Source organism: Lissotriton vulgaris, chromosome 3_1 (assembly GCF_964263255.1).
Source record: "Lissotriton vulgaris chromosome 3_1, aLisVul1.2, whole genome shotgun sequence".
Taxonomy (NCBI): domain Eukaryota; kingdom Metazoa; phylum Chordata; class Amphibia; order Caudata; family Salamandridae; genus Lissotriton; species Lissotriton vulgaris.
The window spans coordinates 163,423,758-163,445,090 of record NC_141689.1 but is presented as its reverse complement, the minus strand read 5'-3'; the positions used below and the strand labels follow the sequence as shown (position 1 = coordinate 163,445,090).

Below are 21,333 nucleotides of genomic sequence, written 5' to 3'. Positions count from 1 at the left end.
TAGACAGCACGGACTCAGCATAGTATCCTATGCCGACGACACTCCGCTCATCCTCTTCCACACCAAGGAACCCACCACCACCAGACTCAACTTCCAGGAAGGAATGAAGGACGTTGCATCCTGGATGAGCAACAGCTGCCTGAAATTCAACTCTTAGAAGAGAGAGGTCCTCATCCTCGGACCCTCCCCCTCTGCATGGGACAACTCCTGGTGGTCCACTGCCCTCGCTAGTCCGCCCACTGCCACTGACCATGCCCTGAACCTCAGCATCATTCTCGACTCCTCCCTCTCCATGATTCGACAGGTCAACACCATTGTCTGCAGCTGTTTCAACACCCTCCGCATCCTCTGAAACACCTTCAAATGGATCCCCCGAATCAAGAAAGACCGTCACCTACACACTCATAACCATCAGACTCGACTATGGCAACGCCCTTTATGCTGGGATCAAAAGGTCTCTTCTCCACATGTTCCGGATCACACAAAACACTGCTGCGAGACTTATACTGGGCATCCCGCGACACAAACACATCACCCAACACCTACGAAACCTCCATTGGCTCCCCATCGAGAAGAGAGTCACCTTAAAGATATGCCTACAAATGCCTCCACAACACCGGACCCCAATACCTCAATGCAAGAATCTCCTTCCACCTATCCAAAAGAAACCTCAGATCGGCTGACCTCTCCCTCGCCAAAACCCTGTGCATCCGCAGACCCAGAACAGGCAGAAAAGCCTTCTTCTACGTCACGGTCAAGACCTGGAACGAGCTCCCGATTGACATCTGACGTGCACCCTCCCTGAACATCTTTAAGAAGACAATCAAGACCTGGCTCTTCGACTGAACGGAGCTGCTACCCCCCCTCCCGCAGCGCCTTGAGATCCTCACAAGTGAGTAGTGCTCTTACAATTCCCCTGATTGATTGGTTGATTCTTTCAACTCACGCTTGCTGCACCGATCAATCAAGTTTCTGCCCTCAATATTGCACAAAAACATCCGCTTTCAAGCTGTGGATGCCCCTGCAAGCTATGGACAGCAGCCCCTCTTCTCTTGTTAGTGCTACTAAACTCCCAGATGGCTTTGATGAGGTTGATCTAAAGGCGCGCATCAGCATCCTCACCTTCTGATTTGCTGATAAAGCTCCTTGTGGTTTACCTCCTAACTGAGCATTGGGCATCAGTTCATCCACGTGGAACCCAGTGGGTCAGAACCCCTGTGAGTCACATGTGAGATCCTGCTGAAATTCATCTCTCCCCAGTATTAGAAACCTCTACTCAGAGCACAGTGCTTACTTTGAGATTGCTAGTGGTTATCGATGGGGCTCACCAGCATTCTTTTTTGGGGACCAGCACTTATTTTTCCTCATCAGACATTTCACAGAAGAAAGAGAGAGAAAACACAACCACAGGGGACAGGAGGAGGAAGAGACCGACAGAAAAAAAACATTACACAGGGACAAAGAAAGGGAGCTACAGGAGGGAGCTACAGGACAGAGAGTGTCTGGCAGCAGTGGTGTAATGCAAAATGATGCCCCCCTGCAGAATGGGATAAATGGGGGTCCCCCGAATGGTTGGTAGTGCGTTTCCCAAGCGTTTAACTATTTCTTATTCCATGCTAGTGCACGCATTCTGCAAGGCATGAGGTGGCATGGCTTAGAGGGTGAGGGGCCCCTTACAAAACAAGAAACCCTGGGTGTACTCCACACCGCGGGGCTGTCGGGACCTTTGTCACACCCCTGTCTGGCAGTGGATTAAAAGAGGCCTGAGGTGGGTTCAACACTATGCAGTGTTGGTATTCAGTGGGCAACATTTGATATCACCGGCCATGGCTTCTGAGCAGAGCTTTGGTTACCAGCACGCATTCTTTTATAATCTAAGCACTGATGGAGAGTTTGGAATCATCATGTCCACTCACAGATTCAACATTAAACAGCATGACCATGACACCCAACAGTATGAAAGTGTTGTTCTGCAATGACATTGAGCACCTCAAGAATATAACGTCTATTTGTAAAGTGCACATTCAGCCATGGGCATCTTGACGCTGAAGATCAGATGTTTGTTGTTACCAACCCAATGGTACTCATCTTATCGACCTCAGAATGCTGAGAGGCTGAGTGGACCCACCAGATTTTGAACCTGTGACCATAGGGTCAAACACAGGCCCAAGCAGTGTTTTAGTCCACTGAGCCACCATACCTGGCTGGATCTGACACTGTCTTATGAATTCTACGCAGAGCACAATCTTACTGAAAATGAATCAGATATTCAACACCACAGGTCCCTCTCGCCTGCACTCCAGTGATATCCATGAAACTGGAAGGATTCCACCCCAGCTTGCAACCTCGTCAAATCCTACACATTTTTGGCAATATCCTGTACTTCATGAACCAAAACGCAAACCCTATAAAGAAGATAGCATCAGCTTTCTCTGCTCTGCGAAGTACAGCTGTAACTACCAGTGTCTGATCTCCCTGTGGACCTTCGAGGCCAGTACCTCTCCCGCGTAGACAACAGCAACTCTTTCCTCACCGGCAAAGTGGACCTTACACGAGCAACCTCCAACCACCTCCTGCCAGTTGTAACCAATGGAAACTCAGCCACATCAGTCCTACCTCTTATAGCCCTCAGTGGCTTCCCTGGTGTACCTACATCATCTTAAAAACCTGCAACTTATTTAGAAGGCAGTGATAGCAAAATCACCACAAACATAGCAGAACACTATGCTGTATTTGTGCTTTCCTTGGATCCACCAGCAGACCTGGATCATCGGGCTGAAGGTGGAGACGGTAAGGGTAGTCACTTAGCCACACTTTTAATCATTAGTCATTTTATTAACTTTTAGATGTTTTGGGGCCATTTCACAAAGGCATTTAAGAGTACGTAGCCTGGGAAAGTTCTGTGATTTCCTGAAATGTGTAAACGTAGGCCCATGTTCGACATCACGTCTTGAAGAGTGTTATGGATTTGTTTGTAAATTGGTCCTTCCATCATTGGCAAACATTGGACTAAGTGCATAATATGAGCCAATGCTCGGCACCAGCACTTAATTGACAACACCGACACTTATGACAGCCTGCCACATGGTGGCACTGTTTGGGCAATTGAAAGGTGAGCAGACAACAGTGGTTTATTAACTCAATAAATAGTAAAAACAGCTAACACCTGACGCCCAAGCCATTCTTATAGCTTTGGAGGCCTTGAACAGTGTGAAATGTTACACTTGTAGAAGTGTGATGGTTAGTAGCTATGGTACTGTCATTGGCAGTGCTGGCAGGGGCAATGTTTGGTGCAATCTGTGGTGGCCACCTGTCAGAGACCTGGCATTTAATTTGTATTACAAATTAAGCACTGGTTGGACACCACTGGCTGGGTCATTTGTCCAAACGAAATTTGTTTTGTTTGACTTTGCTTTCCTTGTCTCTGAGGATAATGGATTGAAAGAAAGCATTGAGATTAAAGACTCAACCTTCTACGTTGTTGTCCTTTTTCACTAAAGCACAGCCCAGGATAATAAAGATTACGGACCAGATGTATCAAGCGTTTTCCCGTTCGCAATTGGCGAATTGGCCTGTTTGCGAATGGGAAAAAGCCTTTTGGGATGATACATCCCAAAAGGCATTCGCAAAATAGGGTATCACAATTTTTGTGATGACCTATTTTGCGAATGCATTTAGAGAATAACAATTTGCGATTCTCTAAAAGCAATGCAGGAAGCGCTTTTCAAATTGCGACCCTGCTTTAAGGAATCGCAATTTTGCAAATCCTTAGAAAAATGCACATTTTTGCATTTTTCTAAGTGCCATGTGGCGTACATACATTCCCTTCGGTCATGTATTTGTGCCACAATTGCATAGATGCACATTTCAGGGGTGCAACAGGGTGTCCTTTTGGAACCCTTGCACCCTTGAAATTGCAAGCACAATTTGCGAGTCTCAATTGGGTACTCGCAAATTGCGCATGCAATTCCAATTCATTCCTATGGGCCTCTATGCCCGTAGAAATGAATGGGAAGCCATTCTTTTTATGCAACTCGCAATTTGTGAGTCGCAAATAAGGAATGCGTGGGATTCGCAATTTTATTTGCGAAACCTACATACATTGCATTTTGCGAGTCTATAATAGTGAATCGGTAAAGTTCACTATTAGGGACTCTCAAAATAAAATGCTAATACATTTGGCCCTATATATCTAAGCATACAAAATATGTCCTGAAAGCATCTGCTCCTCACTTATGGGTGCCTGTCTCTCTACAGCATTGTAGCATTTTGTACCATTTAGCTGGACGTCTAGTGTTTATGTTCTAGAATGGATTGTAAAGGCGGGGTGGGGGGTTCAGCTTGGCAGTTACAGGTTGGTCCTAATGCAGTGACTCCGTTTCATGTTAGGAAATGAAGTCATGAAAGTAATTTCTCAGCATCTTAGTAAAGACAACGTTCAATCTATTTTGGTGTGGAAAAGAGGAAGACGACTTGCAGAACTATGTAAGAAAAGGAAAATGGAATAGATGTGTTGGTATGCATTGAAACATATGTGGTGCTATTAAAACAAGCATTGGTGCCATTGCAGAACATTCCAGTATTTACAGAAGAGATGTCAGGTGGGATGGAAATTAACTATTATTTCTTCCTCTCAACTATACCTATGATGTGGGAGCTGGAGCTGATGGTGCATATTGTAAAGCCCGTGAGACCATTGCACCATAGATGCATAAGTAGCGGGACCAGGCAGCTCCTTGTTCCTAAGACACCACTTTTTAATTTCTGAACTTTACTTTTGCATATTATTGTTATCAGGTGTGTTGATCCAATTGGCTCATTTAAAAACAAGATTACATATCTCATCGGGCATTTGATATGGGAACTCAACATGTCTGCAAGCACTGGGAGGAAGAGAGCAATGATGCCATGTGCTGATTCAACATGAAACCAGGCCGGTGACTGCAAGCGACGTCAGCCGTGTGCAATGACTGGGTGAAATGATGAATGCTGAAGATAGACCTTGAGGGGAAGGAGGAGTGCTGCGATTTGATACTGTCCCAACACACACCAACAAAATACTGCAAAACATTTGGATTACTATGGATTATTGTTTCTTGAACAATGAAATTTATGTCTTTAGTGCTGTGCAGCTTGAATGGTGCGCAACGGCGCACCATTTTGTTGTGACATTAAAGTTCTGTGTTACCAAAACCTCGGCATCATACTAGATTCCTCACTCAAAATGAACCACCAGATCAACGCCGTATCCTCATCTTGCTTAAACATGCTTCGCCTACTTCATAAGACATTCAGATGGATCCCCACTGAGTCAAGAAAGACTGTCGCCCACACTCTCATCAGCAGCAGACTAGACTACCCCAACACACTCTACGCCAGCATTACCCAGAAACTCCTCAGAAAACTACAGAACGTTTAAAATGCCGCAGCCAGACTGGTCCTCAACCTCCCCCGTTGCTGTCACAACAACAAACAACTTTGAGAATTCCACTGGCTCCCAGTCAACAAAATAATCACTTTCAAGCTCCTCACACATGCCCACAAAGCCCTCCACGACGCAGGACCAGCATATCTGAACCTCTTATTCCACGTACCCACCAGACACCGCCGCTCTGCCCAACTGATCTCTTGTGGATCTGTGGTCACAAGGGGCCACGCTGAGCCTCGCAGCTGATCAATGGATTCTCAAAGTGGAAGAAAAGTACAATATAACTCAATGTTGCACCCAATATACACTTCTCTAACACACCCATGTGGTCAGGGTACCTCTACCCTGATCCCTCTAATCATTTTCCAGAAAAAGTTTACGTCTCTGGGACTATTCCCCAATACTTTAAATGGCGGCACAAATCTACCAGTCAGGTTGTGGTCAGCCAATCAAGGCATTGCTGGTGGTGCGTGACTTCGTGAACCACAGGGAATCCGCTGGGGGTCCCAAGTCCCAGGATGTACAATTTTGCTTTTTCTTTAATAACTCTGCAACTACTGAACGGATTTACACCAAATCACAAAAAGGGCACTTTCTGAACCAAGAGCTAGGTCTCTGCCAAATTCAGTGGCATTGCGTCCAGTAGTTCAGGCTGTAGCGGTGTTCAAAACCCTATGGGAAATTGAAGAGGAATCGCACATTTTTATGACCCCCCCTTTTTCTCAGCTTGAAGGATAGGTCCGAAACTTTCCATGCAGAACTAGACATACTGTGCCACTTTTTAGTAAACATGTGAAGATTTGTCAGATGGCGCCAAAGTCATAAGTAAGTAAAATAATACTTTTTCTATGAAAACTAGGTCCTAAATATAACTACCTACTGGTGACCGCTAGTAGGTATTCTAAGAGTAAACACTCACTCGGGACACATCAAATAAAATAACGGTCTTTTACTGCTCAAAAACTCATGACGCATTTCAACCGACTCGTGTTCTTGATCATATAAACTTACATCTGTAAGTTGGTCGAAACGCATCATGAGTTTTTAAGCAGTAAAAATCCTTTACTTCATTGGATGTGTCCCGAGTGAGCATTTACTCTCTTTGCTGTTGGATTTTTGCCGGTGCAAATTGGTTCTAAAAATCCTCCTGGCCTGAGGTGCTGGTGAATTGTCTAATATGCAGAATTTTCTATTTTCACTACTAGGATTGTTCAGTGCAACCATTTTTGGTTGTTTAGCAACCCTATTGACAAGGGTTTATGGTGAATAGGGAAACATTTAGCAATTCAAATTCTGAAATAAAGAATAATTAGCAAAAAAACAAATCTTAAAAATGTTGAAACAGATGGGAAAATTAAAATTAGAAAAGTAGCTTTTGAAAGAAAATTCACTCATCGTGTGACACAGGAAAGAAACTCCCACACAACAGGTGGATGGTGAGTCAAAAACACCGTCAAGTAGTTTTCACATTTCAATAACGATAAGCTAGGTAGAAAAATATCCATATAGTGACAAAATCTAAAACCTATGCATACATAGGAAGTGGTAATTATAGAAAGCAAAAAAAAGCGAAACCCGTCTTACAGTGACAGCAGGGATAACAGATCTTCAACACAGCAAAAGGAAACTAGATATTTGTAGGGCATGTGATGGGGAATTATTACCAACTTGTAACAGGACACTGTAGCCGAGGACAAGGTGGAAAATGTGATGTCACCTACGCTGTCTGTTGAAGCTGCAGGCATGGAAATTTGAGATGCAAAATATCCTGAAATATGAAGGTCCCCATCCCCTGGCAGTCTGTATGCTTTGCATATCAGTGTACCTGCTACAGGTTGCAGTATGTGGAAATTGATTTCTGATGCTAGTCAGCCATGTGATGTACACTACACCAGGAGGAAACATGCCAGGTATGTGTGGGCTACAGTATGTGATATAACTCAACCTCTTCCCTACTGACTCCATAATCATCTCTTTCTCGTTGATGGGCAACCCACAGTGCCTCAGATTTAAAAAAAAAAAATCACCTTTTGGCTTGAGTCCTAAAGGCTTGATTTATGTATTGTTCTTTGAAGACACAGTCCATCCTGGCCATTTTTGTGAATAGAAACAGCATCAGGACCACTGGCGGGACTTTTCATTGAGAAAGCAGTGTGTGTCTGCATTCATGCCGGACATGTTTATGGCAATAAGAGTGCCTCAGAAGTTGTATTGGAAGTTGAGAGCAAGAGATTTGGGGCCATATGTATCAACACATTTCCCTATAGACACAGAATGGGCAAAACCCTCTGATACATCTGGCCAAGAGTGACTGAGATAGAATATGAGGTTTCGCTGTAATGAATGTCGGCACATGCTTGGCCTGTTGTCGCAGAGCTATCAGAGAAATGCTACATTTGTATACTGCTGTCATGGCTGGAAAAACTACTTGTGATATCCAAACCTCTGCAAGTCTGCTCAATTTATTCTCAAGAGGACATGGAATATATACATCAAGGTTTATTCAAGCCAGCCTTGGTGGCCCAGTGAATCGATGCATCTACTGCAATCCTATCTAACCCTGACCGGTACGACTTAGCTTTTCATCCTTCCGAGGTTCATTGAATGAGCACCATTGTCTTAGGTAATGACAAATGACTGTTTTAACACCGAGATACATTTTGCGGTGAAGAAGCACTTTACAAATACAATATGTTGTGATAAATTATGTTATGTAAGTGATTCTTGTAGAGTGCACACTACTCGTCGTAAAGCGCATTCTGGTGCCGAGAGCTAAAAAGGTCACTGCACAACACTAATTCTGAATCATTGTTAAGTACAATGCATAGCTTGAAGAGCTTTTCTAAAAGGAAGGTGTGGCGAGTTCTCTTGTAGGTTACACTGAAAGGCCTTCCAGGGTTCTCCTGCTATGCAGCTAAAGCTCTGCTCCAGAGAGTGATTTTTAAACCTGGGGAATCACCAGATTATAAAAGTGGGCTGAGTGAAGAGGGCAGTTAATGGTATGCTGCAGACATTGTTCCTGCAGCTACTGTGGTCCCCTGTTGTGGGTTGCCTGATGGACCATCCACTGGTAGTTAAATAAGATCTTTTTCTCACCAGGTGGCCAATGTAGTTTATATCTCAATGCAGCTATATATTCCTTTCCTCCAAGTCTGAATATCAAATGAATCGCTGCTTTCTGCAGCACCTGAAACGTTGGCAGCCCCACTTTGCACACGCCTAGGTACAAGACGTTACATGAATGCAATCCTGAAAAGATGAAAGCTTCTCCTTCATTTTCCTCCTTCTAAAGTCAGAAATCGAAAGACGCTTTCAGCCACTGAAGTTGGAAAAATCCAAAGTTATTTGTTGAAAGCTTACTCAACTTCTTAATAGTTCGCTTTCTTCTGGCTCGCTCTCCTCTGTTTGGATACAGGCACGGGTTTACCCATTGATTAAAAAACCTTTGACAAACCCCTCTACATTGTCTATTTACTGACCCCTCTCTTTTTTGCCAGCCCCGTCGAAGAAGCTTGAGAAGTTTGTCAATACCAGCTTTGAGTCCAAGTCAGTCATTGGTTTGTACCCATCGCAGCACTGAATCAGCCCCCTGAGCTGTGTCTGAACATCTGCCCTGGACCCTTGATTCTGGGGGCACTGCAACACTTATTTCCTAAAGCTGTCACCATCATTTGACACCATCTTTCATGCTATCTTGTAACTGAGGCTAAATAGTGGTGGAGTGCATGGTGATGCGCTACAGTGGACCTATTGATTTCTTAGGGACCAGTCTCAAGCTGTCTCTCTTCCACTCTTTACTTCTGCTTTACTCTCTCTTCAGCACAGAGTACCTCAGGGCTCATCCTTGAGCCGCACCGCCCTATTCAATGTCTGGATGTCTTCTCTGGCCACACTAGACCATCTTTGGTGTTTAAATAATTTCTTATGCTGACAGCACTCAGCTCATCATTAGTATTTTAGAAAACCCTATGCTCACTCAGAGATCCTTCAAATCCTGTCTGATTGCCTTATCTAACTGGATGAAGAAACATTGCTTACAACTTAATACCACTAAGACTGAAAGCATCATCTTCAAAAAAGATCAATTCATCTAGTGCATTGCTTGGTGGCTCTCTGAATTTGGAGATACCCCAGTCCCTTTGAGGTCAGTTAGAATTCTCGGTGTCCGATTTAACACTGATCTCTTATTTTGCCCCCATATTTCTGAAGTCTCAGCTTACTGTTTCACCCTGCTACGTGCCCTCAGAAAGCCGCTAATCATGCTTACCCATGCTTCATGCAAACAAGTGGGACATGCACTCATTATCTCATGTTTGAACTATAGTAATGTGCTGTGTCTGGGGACAACCAAACACCTTCTACCGAAACTTCTTCTCGCTCAAAATGTGGCTCCAACATCAGTCTGCACATTTTATATTGACAGCATATCTCTGCTCTCTACGAAGGTTCTATTGGCTACTCATGATAAAATAACTCAATTCAAATTGCCTGTTATCACTTCGCTCAAAGAAAGCAACGTCCAGCTTTTCTTCATAAACTGTTTCAACCTTATGAGCTCTTGTGTCAGCTATATTCCTCTTCGGCTAACTTGATCACTACACCGCCCCCTACATTTTGTCAGGAGTAGATGAGGAGGCAAATCCTTAGATGTTTTAGCCTTCAATCTCTGGAACAAGCTCCCTTTTGAGCTGAGGCCTGCCCCAATAGTGTACAATTTCCACAAAGTTCCCAAAACCTGGTTGTTTAATTCCACCTGACAGGCTATTCTTCTTCCCTTAGTCTCTGGGAAGTCCACTCTCTAGCACCAGGACATCTAGATGTGTGCAGCTGTTAGTACTTTAGCAATTTTTCATACATTCCTATATCAGAACGCCCATGTTGATATTTGAGAAGTGCTGTTTACATCTGTGGGTCTCATGATCCCTTTCACACTAAGCAGTGCTTTACAAATGAACAGTCTTGAGCTGCACTAGTGTAGCCAGGGATTGATTTCAGTTACGGAATATGTTGCTTAAGTGGGAGCTGGTCTATCCCTGCAATGCTTATTGGTAATTCATAGATTTGTAACTGGGTATGAATGTGTAGCATCTTCCTTGTCAATGAGCTGATCATCTGACCCAGCCATTACTCTAGGACCCATGATGCTGTAGTGGAATGTTAAGGATGGTTTCTCCTGGTTTTTCTCTCTCTGGAGAAGAGGGTGAGTCAATTTGGTGTTGGAGTCTGGGATGGAATTAAGCTGGGTGAATGGGCATGTTGCTCCACCATGTTCTCCTAAAGAACCTAGGAACATAAAGTCCAGGGTAGTTCTTTCCTTACAGCTCTAGCTGGCATGTCATTCATGGTTAAGCATGTGGGGTGGGGCAGTGGCGTCACTAGGGGGGTGCGGGGGGGGGGGGGGTGCGGACCGCACCGGGTGACACCTTCACATGGGGGTGACACCGTGAGTGAGCTGGGAGTTGTGAGGAGGCTGGCCCCGTGTCATCTTGTGGCTTCCCCGCCCCAAAGCCTCTGCCTGTTGAGATAAGCAGCGCTCACTTCCCTGGCCGGGGGCACTGACTCGTGGCAGTACCATGCAGGCGTGCATTCAGGGACAAAGAAACATTCCTCGGAGACGGAGCAATGTGATTTTTCTGTCCGTTGCTATAATTGTTGCACAGTCATAAGTACCACTAAAAAACTACAACACAGTCCGAGCAGAGCCAGAAAAGAATCAGAAGAGACTTTAAGGCTCAGCGATAATTTCACCAGAATAGAAATAACACATACACAGAACACAGTCAAAAGAAAAGAATCAGAAGTAGACGTAATGCAGCGGGAAAATAGCACACATCTAACAAAAAAACTGAGAACAAGCACATAATTGAACTCTCAATTTGACTCAGAATATAACAATAATTTAAATAAAGGGGGTCCAGAATAGAACTAAAGCAGAGCCAAGACACAGCCAGACTACAATTAAAACATTCTGTAAACAGAATAGATCTGGAACATTACAAAGCAGAGTGCAGCTAGTTTATATCCATAGCAGACTACAAGTTAGTGAAGGTGAACCGATCCAGAACAAAGCTTGCGCAGAACTATGAATAACTAAAGCACTAGAAACAGACCAGAACATAACCCAAATATATACATGTTTGAACTCGAACAGTTCCAGAATCCAACTGGACTATTATAACAAATAAAATATACTCAGAAAATACCCAGACCAGAAGATGAACATGATCACAATTGAAATAGCCTAAAACGCAAAACCAGTCCAGATTCAGATTCAGTCCAGATTCAGAACTTGCACATAAGAGAACAGAAGAGAACCAGAATGAAGGTAGAAGAAAATAAGGAAAGATAATGGAAAGATTAATAGAAGCAGAATATGGATTTGACCAATAACACAACAAGACCAGAATTAGAAAAAATTTACGAAACCGCAGCATAAAAGAAACAGAATTACAACAAAGAAAGAAAATCACAAAGGAACTACAACAGAACACTGACTAGAGCAGAAAAATACAGGCAAAATAAAACTAGAACAAACCAGTAATGAAATCAGAGAAAACTTAGAGTAGAGCTAAATTAAATTCAGACCACAGGCACAATGAGTTATACAAAAGTGCACAAAAAGCATTGAACTCAAACAGAACCAGAGCACAGACAGAGAAATAACGAGGGGCATATTATCAAGGGGGTTTATCTCTGCTTTTTTGGCTTTAAAAGCCAAGAAAGCGGAGATAAAATTATCTCCCTATTACCTAGCTGTCGCTAACACCAGTTAGCGACAGCTAGTAGGAGATAGCGACCATCTTGGGCCCCACTTTGCATGTCAGTGATATTTATCACTAATGACATGCAAAGTGGGCGTGCCAAGATGTTAGCGACTGGAAACAGTCGCTAACATCGCTATCTCCTATTACCAACTTTTGGAGATATTCGCGCTAAGCGCGAATATCTCCAAAAGCTAACACCTGCCCTGAGCAGTTCTTAGCCATGTTAATCAATGGGAGGTGGATAACATGCCTAAGAGCATTAGCTCGGTAATGCATGAATATCGCTGACTTTTCAGCGATATTCATGCATTGCGGCCGATTTTTATCGCATTTGCGATAAACCTTGGTAATACCAAGGTTTATCTGCGATAAAAATCGCCGCAGCTCAGCGGTAAATTTTTGTCTCTAACCAAGCAATAGCGATAATTATCGCTATTGCTTGGTAATATGCCCCTAGAACATTACATGTAGACAAGCAGACTACAACCAGAATATGTCAAGACAGCAGCAGGAATGGTACCAAACGTAATTGATAGTTGATCAAGAACACAGTAGGATCAACTTTGGATGGCTGCCACATCAAAGTAGAGCAGAACTAGAACACAGTTACATTGAACCTACAGCATTGTTAGAACAGATCAAGAACACAGCAAAATGTTGTTAAAGACCGTCTTGAAAATAGCATAACCAGTCGGGGCAAATAAGAGGCGTGGACTGGGGGTGGCAAGGGATGGGACAATGGGGGAGTTAGCACTGAAACCATTCTGCATGGTCCCGTTATTTGGCACTGGCGGACTCGGAGGAGGTCCAACATGGATTCATGGGGTAAGTCGTGAGGGGGTGACACCATAAGTTACCCGCACCGGGTGACACCAGCCCTAGTGACGCCACTGGGGTGGGGGAGTGCCAGGCACCTGGTACCTATCAAAATCAAGTACAGACACTCTTCTGAATCATGGAAGACTGTAGGTAAGACGTAAATCCTTCAATCTTAGAAGAAAAGTTGAGTTACTAGGATCTGTGTAAGGGCCACTGTCATAACGAGAACAGATTGATGACTGCTACAGCTCAAACTGCAGAACCTTCTCCCTTCTACCATTCTCAGTAAAGGTCTTGGAGAACTAATCAACCAATTTCTCACTAACCACCTCAGCAACCACCAGCACATCGATGCCATGCAGTTTGGATTCAGGCCCAACCACAGAACAGAAACAGAATCATTGCAGACATAGACGACTGCCACATTATCCTTGACAGAGAGAGACACAGGAGTTATCATTCTCCTGGACTTCTCTGCAGCATTGCACATGGTCTCAGACTCCATCCTCATCAGGCTCCTGCACAAGATTGGCATCCAAGGACCTGCACTCCATTGGATCTGCTCCTTCTGAATGTATAGAACACAATCTGTTATCCTGGCACCTTTCTCATTGGAAGAGCGCAAACTAATCAGTGGAGCATCTCAAGGTTCATCACTCAGCCCCACCCTCTTCAACATATGCATGATCCCTCTGGCCAGCATCATCCGCACACAACACATCAACATGCTCTACTACACTGACAATGCGCAACGCATTCTCTCCCTCTCGGACAATCAAACAATTAGGGATTTGTAAAGCGCACTACTCACCAGTGAGGGTCTCAAGGCACTAGGGGTGCATGTGGGCAGTTCATTTAGGGTCATTCAACGAGCCAGGTCTTGAGGTCCTTCCTGAATTGGTGCAGTGTCGAGCTTCATCAGAGGTGAAGGGGGAGTTTGTTCCAGGTCTTGGCTGCAAAGAGAAGGATCTCCCATCTGCTATAGTCCTGTTGAAGCGTTTGGACGGTGGCTAGGGAGAGGTCAGCTGAGCAGATATTTCTCTAGGGGGCGTGGAAGGAGATTCGGTTGTTGAGGTTTTAGGGTCAAGTGTTGTGGAGGGCCTTGTAGGTTTGCGTGAGCAACTTGAAAGTTATTGTCCTTTCGATAGGGAGTCAGTGGAGGTCTCTGAGGTGCTGTATGATGTGGTTGTGCCATGAGATATTGAGGATTAGTCTAGCTGTGGGGTTCTGGATGGTCTGGAGTTTTCAAAGGAGCTGTTTGTTGATTCAGGCGTAGATGGTGTTGCCGTAGTCTTGTCTGCTGGTGATGAGTGTGAGAGGGATGGTTTTTCTGGGGTTGCGGGGGGGGGATCCACTTGAACTTCTTGCGGAGTATGCGGAGAGTGTTGAAGTATGCAGAGGAGATGGCGTTGATCTTGCGATTCATGGTAAGTGATGAGTCCAGTATGATGCCGAGGTTGCATGCATGGTCCGTTGGGGTGGGCTGGTTGCAGAGAGTGGGGGGCCACCAGGTGTCGTCCCATGCAGAGGGGGTGGAGCCAAGGGATGAAGACTTCTGTTTTATCCTAGTTGAGTTTCAGCCACCAACAAAGGAAAAAATTCACCGCCTGCATGTTTGAAGACAATAAGTGACTGGAAGCCAACTGCCTCGATTTCAACTCTGACAAGACAAAAGTAGTTGTCTTTGGTAATTGTGTAAACAACAAGGACCCCCTGATATGGATCGATATCCTGGGACAGGGTAAATAATATATGCAACGTAACACTCCCAGGCATACACCTAAAGTAATGGCACAATAGACTAGGCAAACAAAACTAGTTCGGTTTAGAAAATATACATTTTTAATTTGATTAAAAAAGAATAATAAAAATCAGTACAGTGATCAAAATTGATAAAATAACATTATATTGATACATGTGTATTCACAAAAGAGATTAAAAAAGAGATTAGATGGTATCCTGTTGACGCGTTTCGACATAAAGACTATGCCTTCATCAGGACTAATTACCATCGAGTTTCTAGCTGTACTCATGTACAACAGCAGTACCGCTCTTATGTAACACGGCTATCTGGATGTTTTGTTTTAAATTTTCTTACATAAGATGGTTCTATATCTGTTGTAAATTTCAATTATAGTAGTCAAATCACGGATTTATTTGGATCCTTTAAACGACAATTACCCCAAAAATTCGGGAAACTATTTTTCTCTGGGTTTCTGTTACGTGAGAGACATCACAGCGGTATCCTGATATTAAAAAGGGACCCTAAGGCAAAAGGGCGTTGTTTAAAAATGGTCCGAATACTTCCTCGTGGCTTGAATTAAGCGTATGCGGCGGCGGCGTGTCGTTCTTTACGATATATTATATTTTCTTTTGCAGCTGTGTGCACGCTACATCGAGAAAAGTCCACGAGGGTTTAACGGTTCAGGATACACTGCTGGCGGGTCAGTTTTCAGATCAAACAACCGGTTGTTTGATCTGAAAACTTTATCCGCCAGCAGGAAGTATTCGGACCATTTTTAAACAACGCCCTTTTGCCTTAGGGTCCCTTTTTAATATCAGGATTCTTTTTTAATCAAATTAAAAATGTATATTTTCTAAACCGAACTAGTTTTGTTTGCCTAGTCCATTGTGCCATTACTTTAGGTGTATGCCTGGGAGTGTTACGTTGCATATATTGTTGTCTTTGGTAATAACACTTCATAATGGTACTCCAATTTGTGGCAGGCTAAACGCAGACCCACAACCACCCCCACCCCCCACACCAGGAACCTCTGAATAATCATTGACAGCAGGACATGACCACACAAGTCAATGCCATCACTGCACCCTGCTTCTGCACCTTGACAATGCTGAGAAAGATCTTTAAATGGCTCCCAAGCAACTCTGGGAGAGCTGTCACATGCTAGTCACCTGCAAATTAGAGTACGGGAACACCCTCTTTGCTGGGATCACCAAGCAACTCACTAGAAAACTACAAAACTTCCAGAGCTCAGCAGCTCGACTCATCCTCAACCTCCCATACAGAACTCACCATACATCACACCTCCGGGAGCTTCACTGGCTCCAGATAAACAAATGCTCCCATTCAAAACTTTTACACACATATTCAAGGCACTACACACTGTAGGCCCAACCTACCTGAACACCACCAACCATGCAGATATCTCTATTCTGTAGGACTTCTACTCGCTATACATCTCATGCATGCACAGAACCAGATCAGGAGGCCAGGCATTCTCTTGCATCGCTCCTAAAGCGTTGAACATTTTCCCACTCCACTTCAGAGCCTCCTCCTCTCTTCTTGAATTCAGCAAAAAGTGGAAGACCTGATTTTACTATTAACCAGCCTGCCAGAGGCAGGGCTAGGCACACCTGCTCAGTGTCAGGATACCCTCGCAGGTGAAACCGCTGTTCACAAATATGCATAACAAAACATAGCCACATACCTGCTTACTGACACGTTTGAATGGATGATTGTATGAGTAAATGAGGTCTCAATGGTCCATGAGGGGAACAATATGTTGGTGAAATGAAAAGCAGAGCCCTCATGACCCTCAGGTAACCCCTGTATTATGGAAAACATTCTCTCCAGAAATACTGAGCTGCATTTCCGCTGGAAGAGAGAGCTTTGCATCCTTACACAATCTAGAAGTTATGGGAGTAGCCTTTCCTTTTGGATAAAGGCACCATTTAACCCAGTACTCATAGAATTAATGACATTAAAGGGACATTAAAGGGACTCACATATGACTGAGAAGAAAGCTGTTCTGCAAATTGAAGAACCCACACTTGGATCAGGGAAATAGGAGGAAAGAAATATTAGATGACGTGTTTTTAATGCTTTATAGTGAATCAGTGTTGATTTATGAACTCCCACAGTGTTAAACTGTTGAAGACAAACTCAAAGCAATCCCTTTAATGTGAAGGGATGCCCTGTAAAACATTGCTAGGTGCCGCCTCTGCACTGAAAGGGAGATATTACAAGACAAACCAATGTAGCTATGAAACCATTATATAAAGAGGTTTGGGCGGGAGGAAAATTATGTAACATGTTTAGCACCTAATGAAATGCACTGCTGCAGACCAGATGTGAGTAACTGAAGTCCAGTAAAATAAAAATGGATTATAGTACACCAGGAGACTACAAAATCACATTTTCCAACATTTCATGAAAGTTTGTGAACAATTTACAAAGTAATAGTACATTTTCTGAAATTACCTTTGGGGTATCTTGTTTTATATTTGAATGTGAGGGTATTTCTTATATTCGAAATTCACATGGCGTCAATACACTTTCTGCTCCCAAAATACATATTTTGCTCAAACCAATCTCCTGTCAAACCAAATGGTGTGAAATTCATGGAATTTATAAAATTTTTAGTAGCATGAAAATCACAAGTTTTACAAATGTAATAAAATTTCACATGGACTTAGTGTACATTGAGCCAGAAATGTGAACATGGCTGTACTAATAAAGATTGAAATGATGGATGGGAATGACTCCACCCATTCTTATGATAACTCAGGCAGAGTGTAACACTATTAGAACCAATGACTAGGTATGCTAAAGGTTCAAGATGTTGGTCCAAACTCACTGAGAAGCACACAAGTGGTGCTCTAACCCCAAATTCCTTTACATTAACACTGTGATATGAACACTTTCATCGTAAGAGAAGTACATCGTGGATTCTTACAGCAGTGATAAAGTGAGACCTTCTGATCTTTACCACTACAGGCCAGCACCACTAAATATATAAAGCACATAAAAGAGAGGCAGAAAATATTTGGAGACCCAAAGCTGGAAAAACCATCTCCATATGAAGAAGTGCTTGCGGATAACCTTTCTATTGAAACAAATAGAAGGTTTTGTCTTTCAAAAAGTAACTAATGCTAACTATAGAAGATTTTTTTTAGTCCGTTCTAAGAGTAGATTTCACATTATCAGAGTTATCCAAAAGACACTTGAGTTGTAATGCTCAAATAGGAATTTGTTTTATACTTCTAGGAAAATGTACACTCTGGATCTGACCACACCTGGCATTACCTATCCTAGAAAGGCCTGTTTGCATCTCTATGAGCTTTTAAGGTTGCACTAAATCCAGAGAAAGCATTGACCAAAATGTGCTTGTGAGATCAGCTGATAATATGTCCTGAGCTATCTTTTGCTGGCCTGACCTCTGTCCACCTTGCACTCTTCCAGGTCACGAACGATGAGATGTGTGAGATCTGTGAGGTCTGGACAGCGGAGCATCTCTTCCCATGCCGGGTCTGCCCGCGGGTGTTCCATGATGGCTGCCTCCGGCGCATGGGCTACCTGCGCGACGATAACACGCTGGAGGTGACAGAAACAGCGCACACTGAGACCGGCTGGAGCTGCAACTATTGTGTAAGTCAAATGGGGAGAGGGAAGGAGGAATGTTTAATCGCAACTGAGGATGAAAACAAGCTGTTGAGAGAAGACATTTTTTTGCAATCATAAAAGTCCTCACAACTGTAATCTCATGATGCTATCCTGGCTCAAACTGGCAAAGTTCAGAACAAATCTGTACATTATGTTCTGAATTGATTGGCATGTTTTTGGGGTTTGATGGTACAGGCCACAGACTCTTTGAAGGCACTGTAAACAGATCTTTTTAGGGTGGCCATCTTGAGAAGGAAGCAATGCCTGTCTTAGAATAGCCTTGAGGATGTTTGATAACTCTCCAGGACCAAGACGTCATTCAGCCACATATTGATAGTTAAAACGTAATTTGACAAGATATGTCCAAAGTCTTGGTCAACTTCTGATCCGTTCAACATTCTTCAGGTTACATAGTTTAGGACACTGTATCCTTCAGTAATTCCTCTCAGGCAAACCTGCTACAAATAGACTATCTGCTGTATTCATAAATAGACTGTCTCTTTCTCTAAGGGAAATACTTCCCTGCCCTTTTTGTTTAAACCCTTGTTCGAAATCACTATAAATTACATAAACAATTAAGTTCCTCAGGGTCAGATCTCTCTTGCTTGGGGTATTTGTAAGACTTGCCTCTCTGGATTATTTTAGCCAAATCCAGGATTTTGACATTGACTAGTATGTATTCGGCATCACTAAATAACAGTGTTTAAAAACTCTATTTGAAATAACTCCTGTAAGTGACTAACTGATTTGAAAAATCCCCTCAACACAGAAGCTACAGGAGTAAGAGTAACAGTATTAGCAAACCCTCAGTCATCACGTTCAGTGCCTTCAGTAGAGCACTTTGTACACATTCCTATTGCTGTGGGATTTCAGGCTTCATATCAAATAACTGTAATAGGCTTGTTTTTCTATTCTTTATTAATGCCTAATCTCATTTCAGCTCTGCTTCATATTCTGTTCTGCCTTTGCTTGTCTCAGTGATGCTTCTCCAGTGTCTTATTGAAAAATTGCTTTGTCCAATTAGCAGGAACCATTATCAGTTACAACAGATGTAGGAATCTCTCGCTCCACCCTGGAGCGCCTATGCTCATCTACTTGTGCTGACCCACCAACCAATTCTAACAGATCTCTCTGTAATTGCCTATTCTATTTTACATAAGTAGCTGCCCCCATCTCCCTTCCCCCAGCTCCTATCCACCTTCCCACTGAATTCGAAGTTCTCGGTCTAGGATTTTCTGTCTATTGGTAGATGAGAGTTCTTCTGAATTCCAAAAGCCAGTTTGCCACCTCCCCAAATGCTTGACTCTCAACTACTCTTTATGCGCCAATGTTCTTTGGCATAACCTCATCACACCATTGCTCCTTTCCATCTACCACAAAATGGCAGATGCCGCTTTTATCCTGTTGGCTAAGCGTGGATCTGCTTGAATAGAATGGTCTCAAAGTGATTATACTATGCTTGATCTGGGTCCTTGGGCTTCCTCCCGATGAACCAGTACCTCTAAGCGAAGGACCTTCAAACCCATTGTGTCTCTTGACGCAGCTTTAATGATTTACTTTGCAAATCTTATGCTAATCACTCCAGGATCTTTCGTGCTACATTCTCCCATTCCAGTAGCAACTGGGTTCACCTCAAATGCAAACTCTTGTTGTATATACTTTTATTGAACTTTTGCAAATGAAAATCTGCCTCATTTGTCCATATTTTAAAAGGCTCCTTGGTTGCTATCCGGTACCAGTGCACCTAAAACCTCTTTCCTCATCTACATCTTTCGCTTTGTACCCTCTGTTCTGCTTCTTTCTAATTAGAGAGCATATTCATCGCAACCCATTTTTACCTCAGTGGTTGTAACATATAGGCACCACTGTGCAAGGAATACCCTGCCCAGTTAGTTTTGTATAAAATGTATTCACACCCTTCACTTTATCCTGTATGTTCAGCGACCTTTGAGAAATGTACTTTTTACTCTTCACCAACATCCTAAACCCATCATCTGGAGTAGGAGCATGGACCACTACTGGGTAATATCTAGACCTAAATTGCAAGAATTTCCCAGATCTATGTGAAATTGCACAGTTGGTCATACTGTTGAAGAGGTTGTACATCAGCCCGGTCCATGATTTGGTTTTAAGGTGTCATCTAATTCATTTTCCTCTTGACTGTACCCAAAATCCACATTCAACATACCCTCTGGCACAGGCAATGGCTCAGCAGTGTCAACAAGGAACTGGTAAAGCTGGATACAATACAATTGATGGACGCAGTCTATGAGGACCTGTGGTGAAACTCTCCGATGCGAACCCAGTACAATGAACAAGGTGTGTCTGAGACACTTTAAAAGCCCTGTCAACCTGAGATTGAAGTTATAGTCATCCCAGTACCTCTGGTACCTGATCTGTCATTGTGCAGCCTGTCCATGACATCTCCACACTTTATCATTTTCTGTTTCTTAGCAACAAGCCGCTAATGAGGGAGTCCAATGGTCTGACCGTGAACGGAATGTATCCAGGACACATCCTCTACGTTGAGCCTTTATAGGTCACTCGTTACTCACTGGTACTGCAAAATTGTCAGTCCGAGAACTAAGTGTACGCAGCTAAAAACACTACAAAAAAAGAGAAAAGGCCACTAAAGGCCACTACCAAAAGTGTTTACCACAGGGCAAGATGAAGAGCTTCATCGTCAGCCCAATTCCAGCCAATGACAGCCCACAGGTCACCTTCCCAAAAGTGCGGCCAGGTGCAGACACCATACCCCATACACACCTCTGTAGACAGCTATACATTTGCTACCTGGTTCGAGAGTCAATTTATTGCATCCAAAACGTCGCTTCAACCTTCTTCCCCAGCTGACAAGCATCACTGCCGGGTCAATATTTGCTTCCTTCCAAATGACCCCTTACACTGTCCTGGACTTT

General features: G+C 43.4%; 1 protein-coding gene across 2 annotated transcripts in view; it reads left to right on the top strand.

Moving 5' to 3' along the window:
• PHF24 (PHD finger protein 24) overlaps positions 1-21,333 on the top strand; it is a 528,118-nt gene that overhangs the window by 407,374 nt on the left and 99,411 nt on the right. For both annotated transcript variants that reach the window (XM_086960262.1, XM_086960261.1), the window contains exon 3: positions 18,215-18,400. In XM_086960262.1, the coding sequence (XP_086816388.1) occupies positions 18,215-18,400 (186 nt within the window). The remainder of the gene's footprint in view (positions 1-18,214; positions 18,401-21,333) is intronic.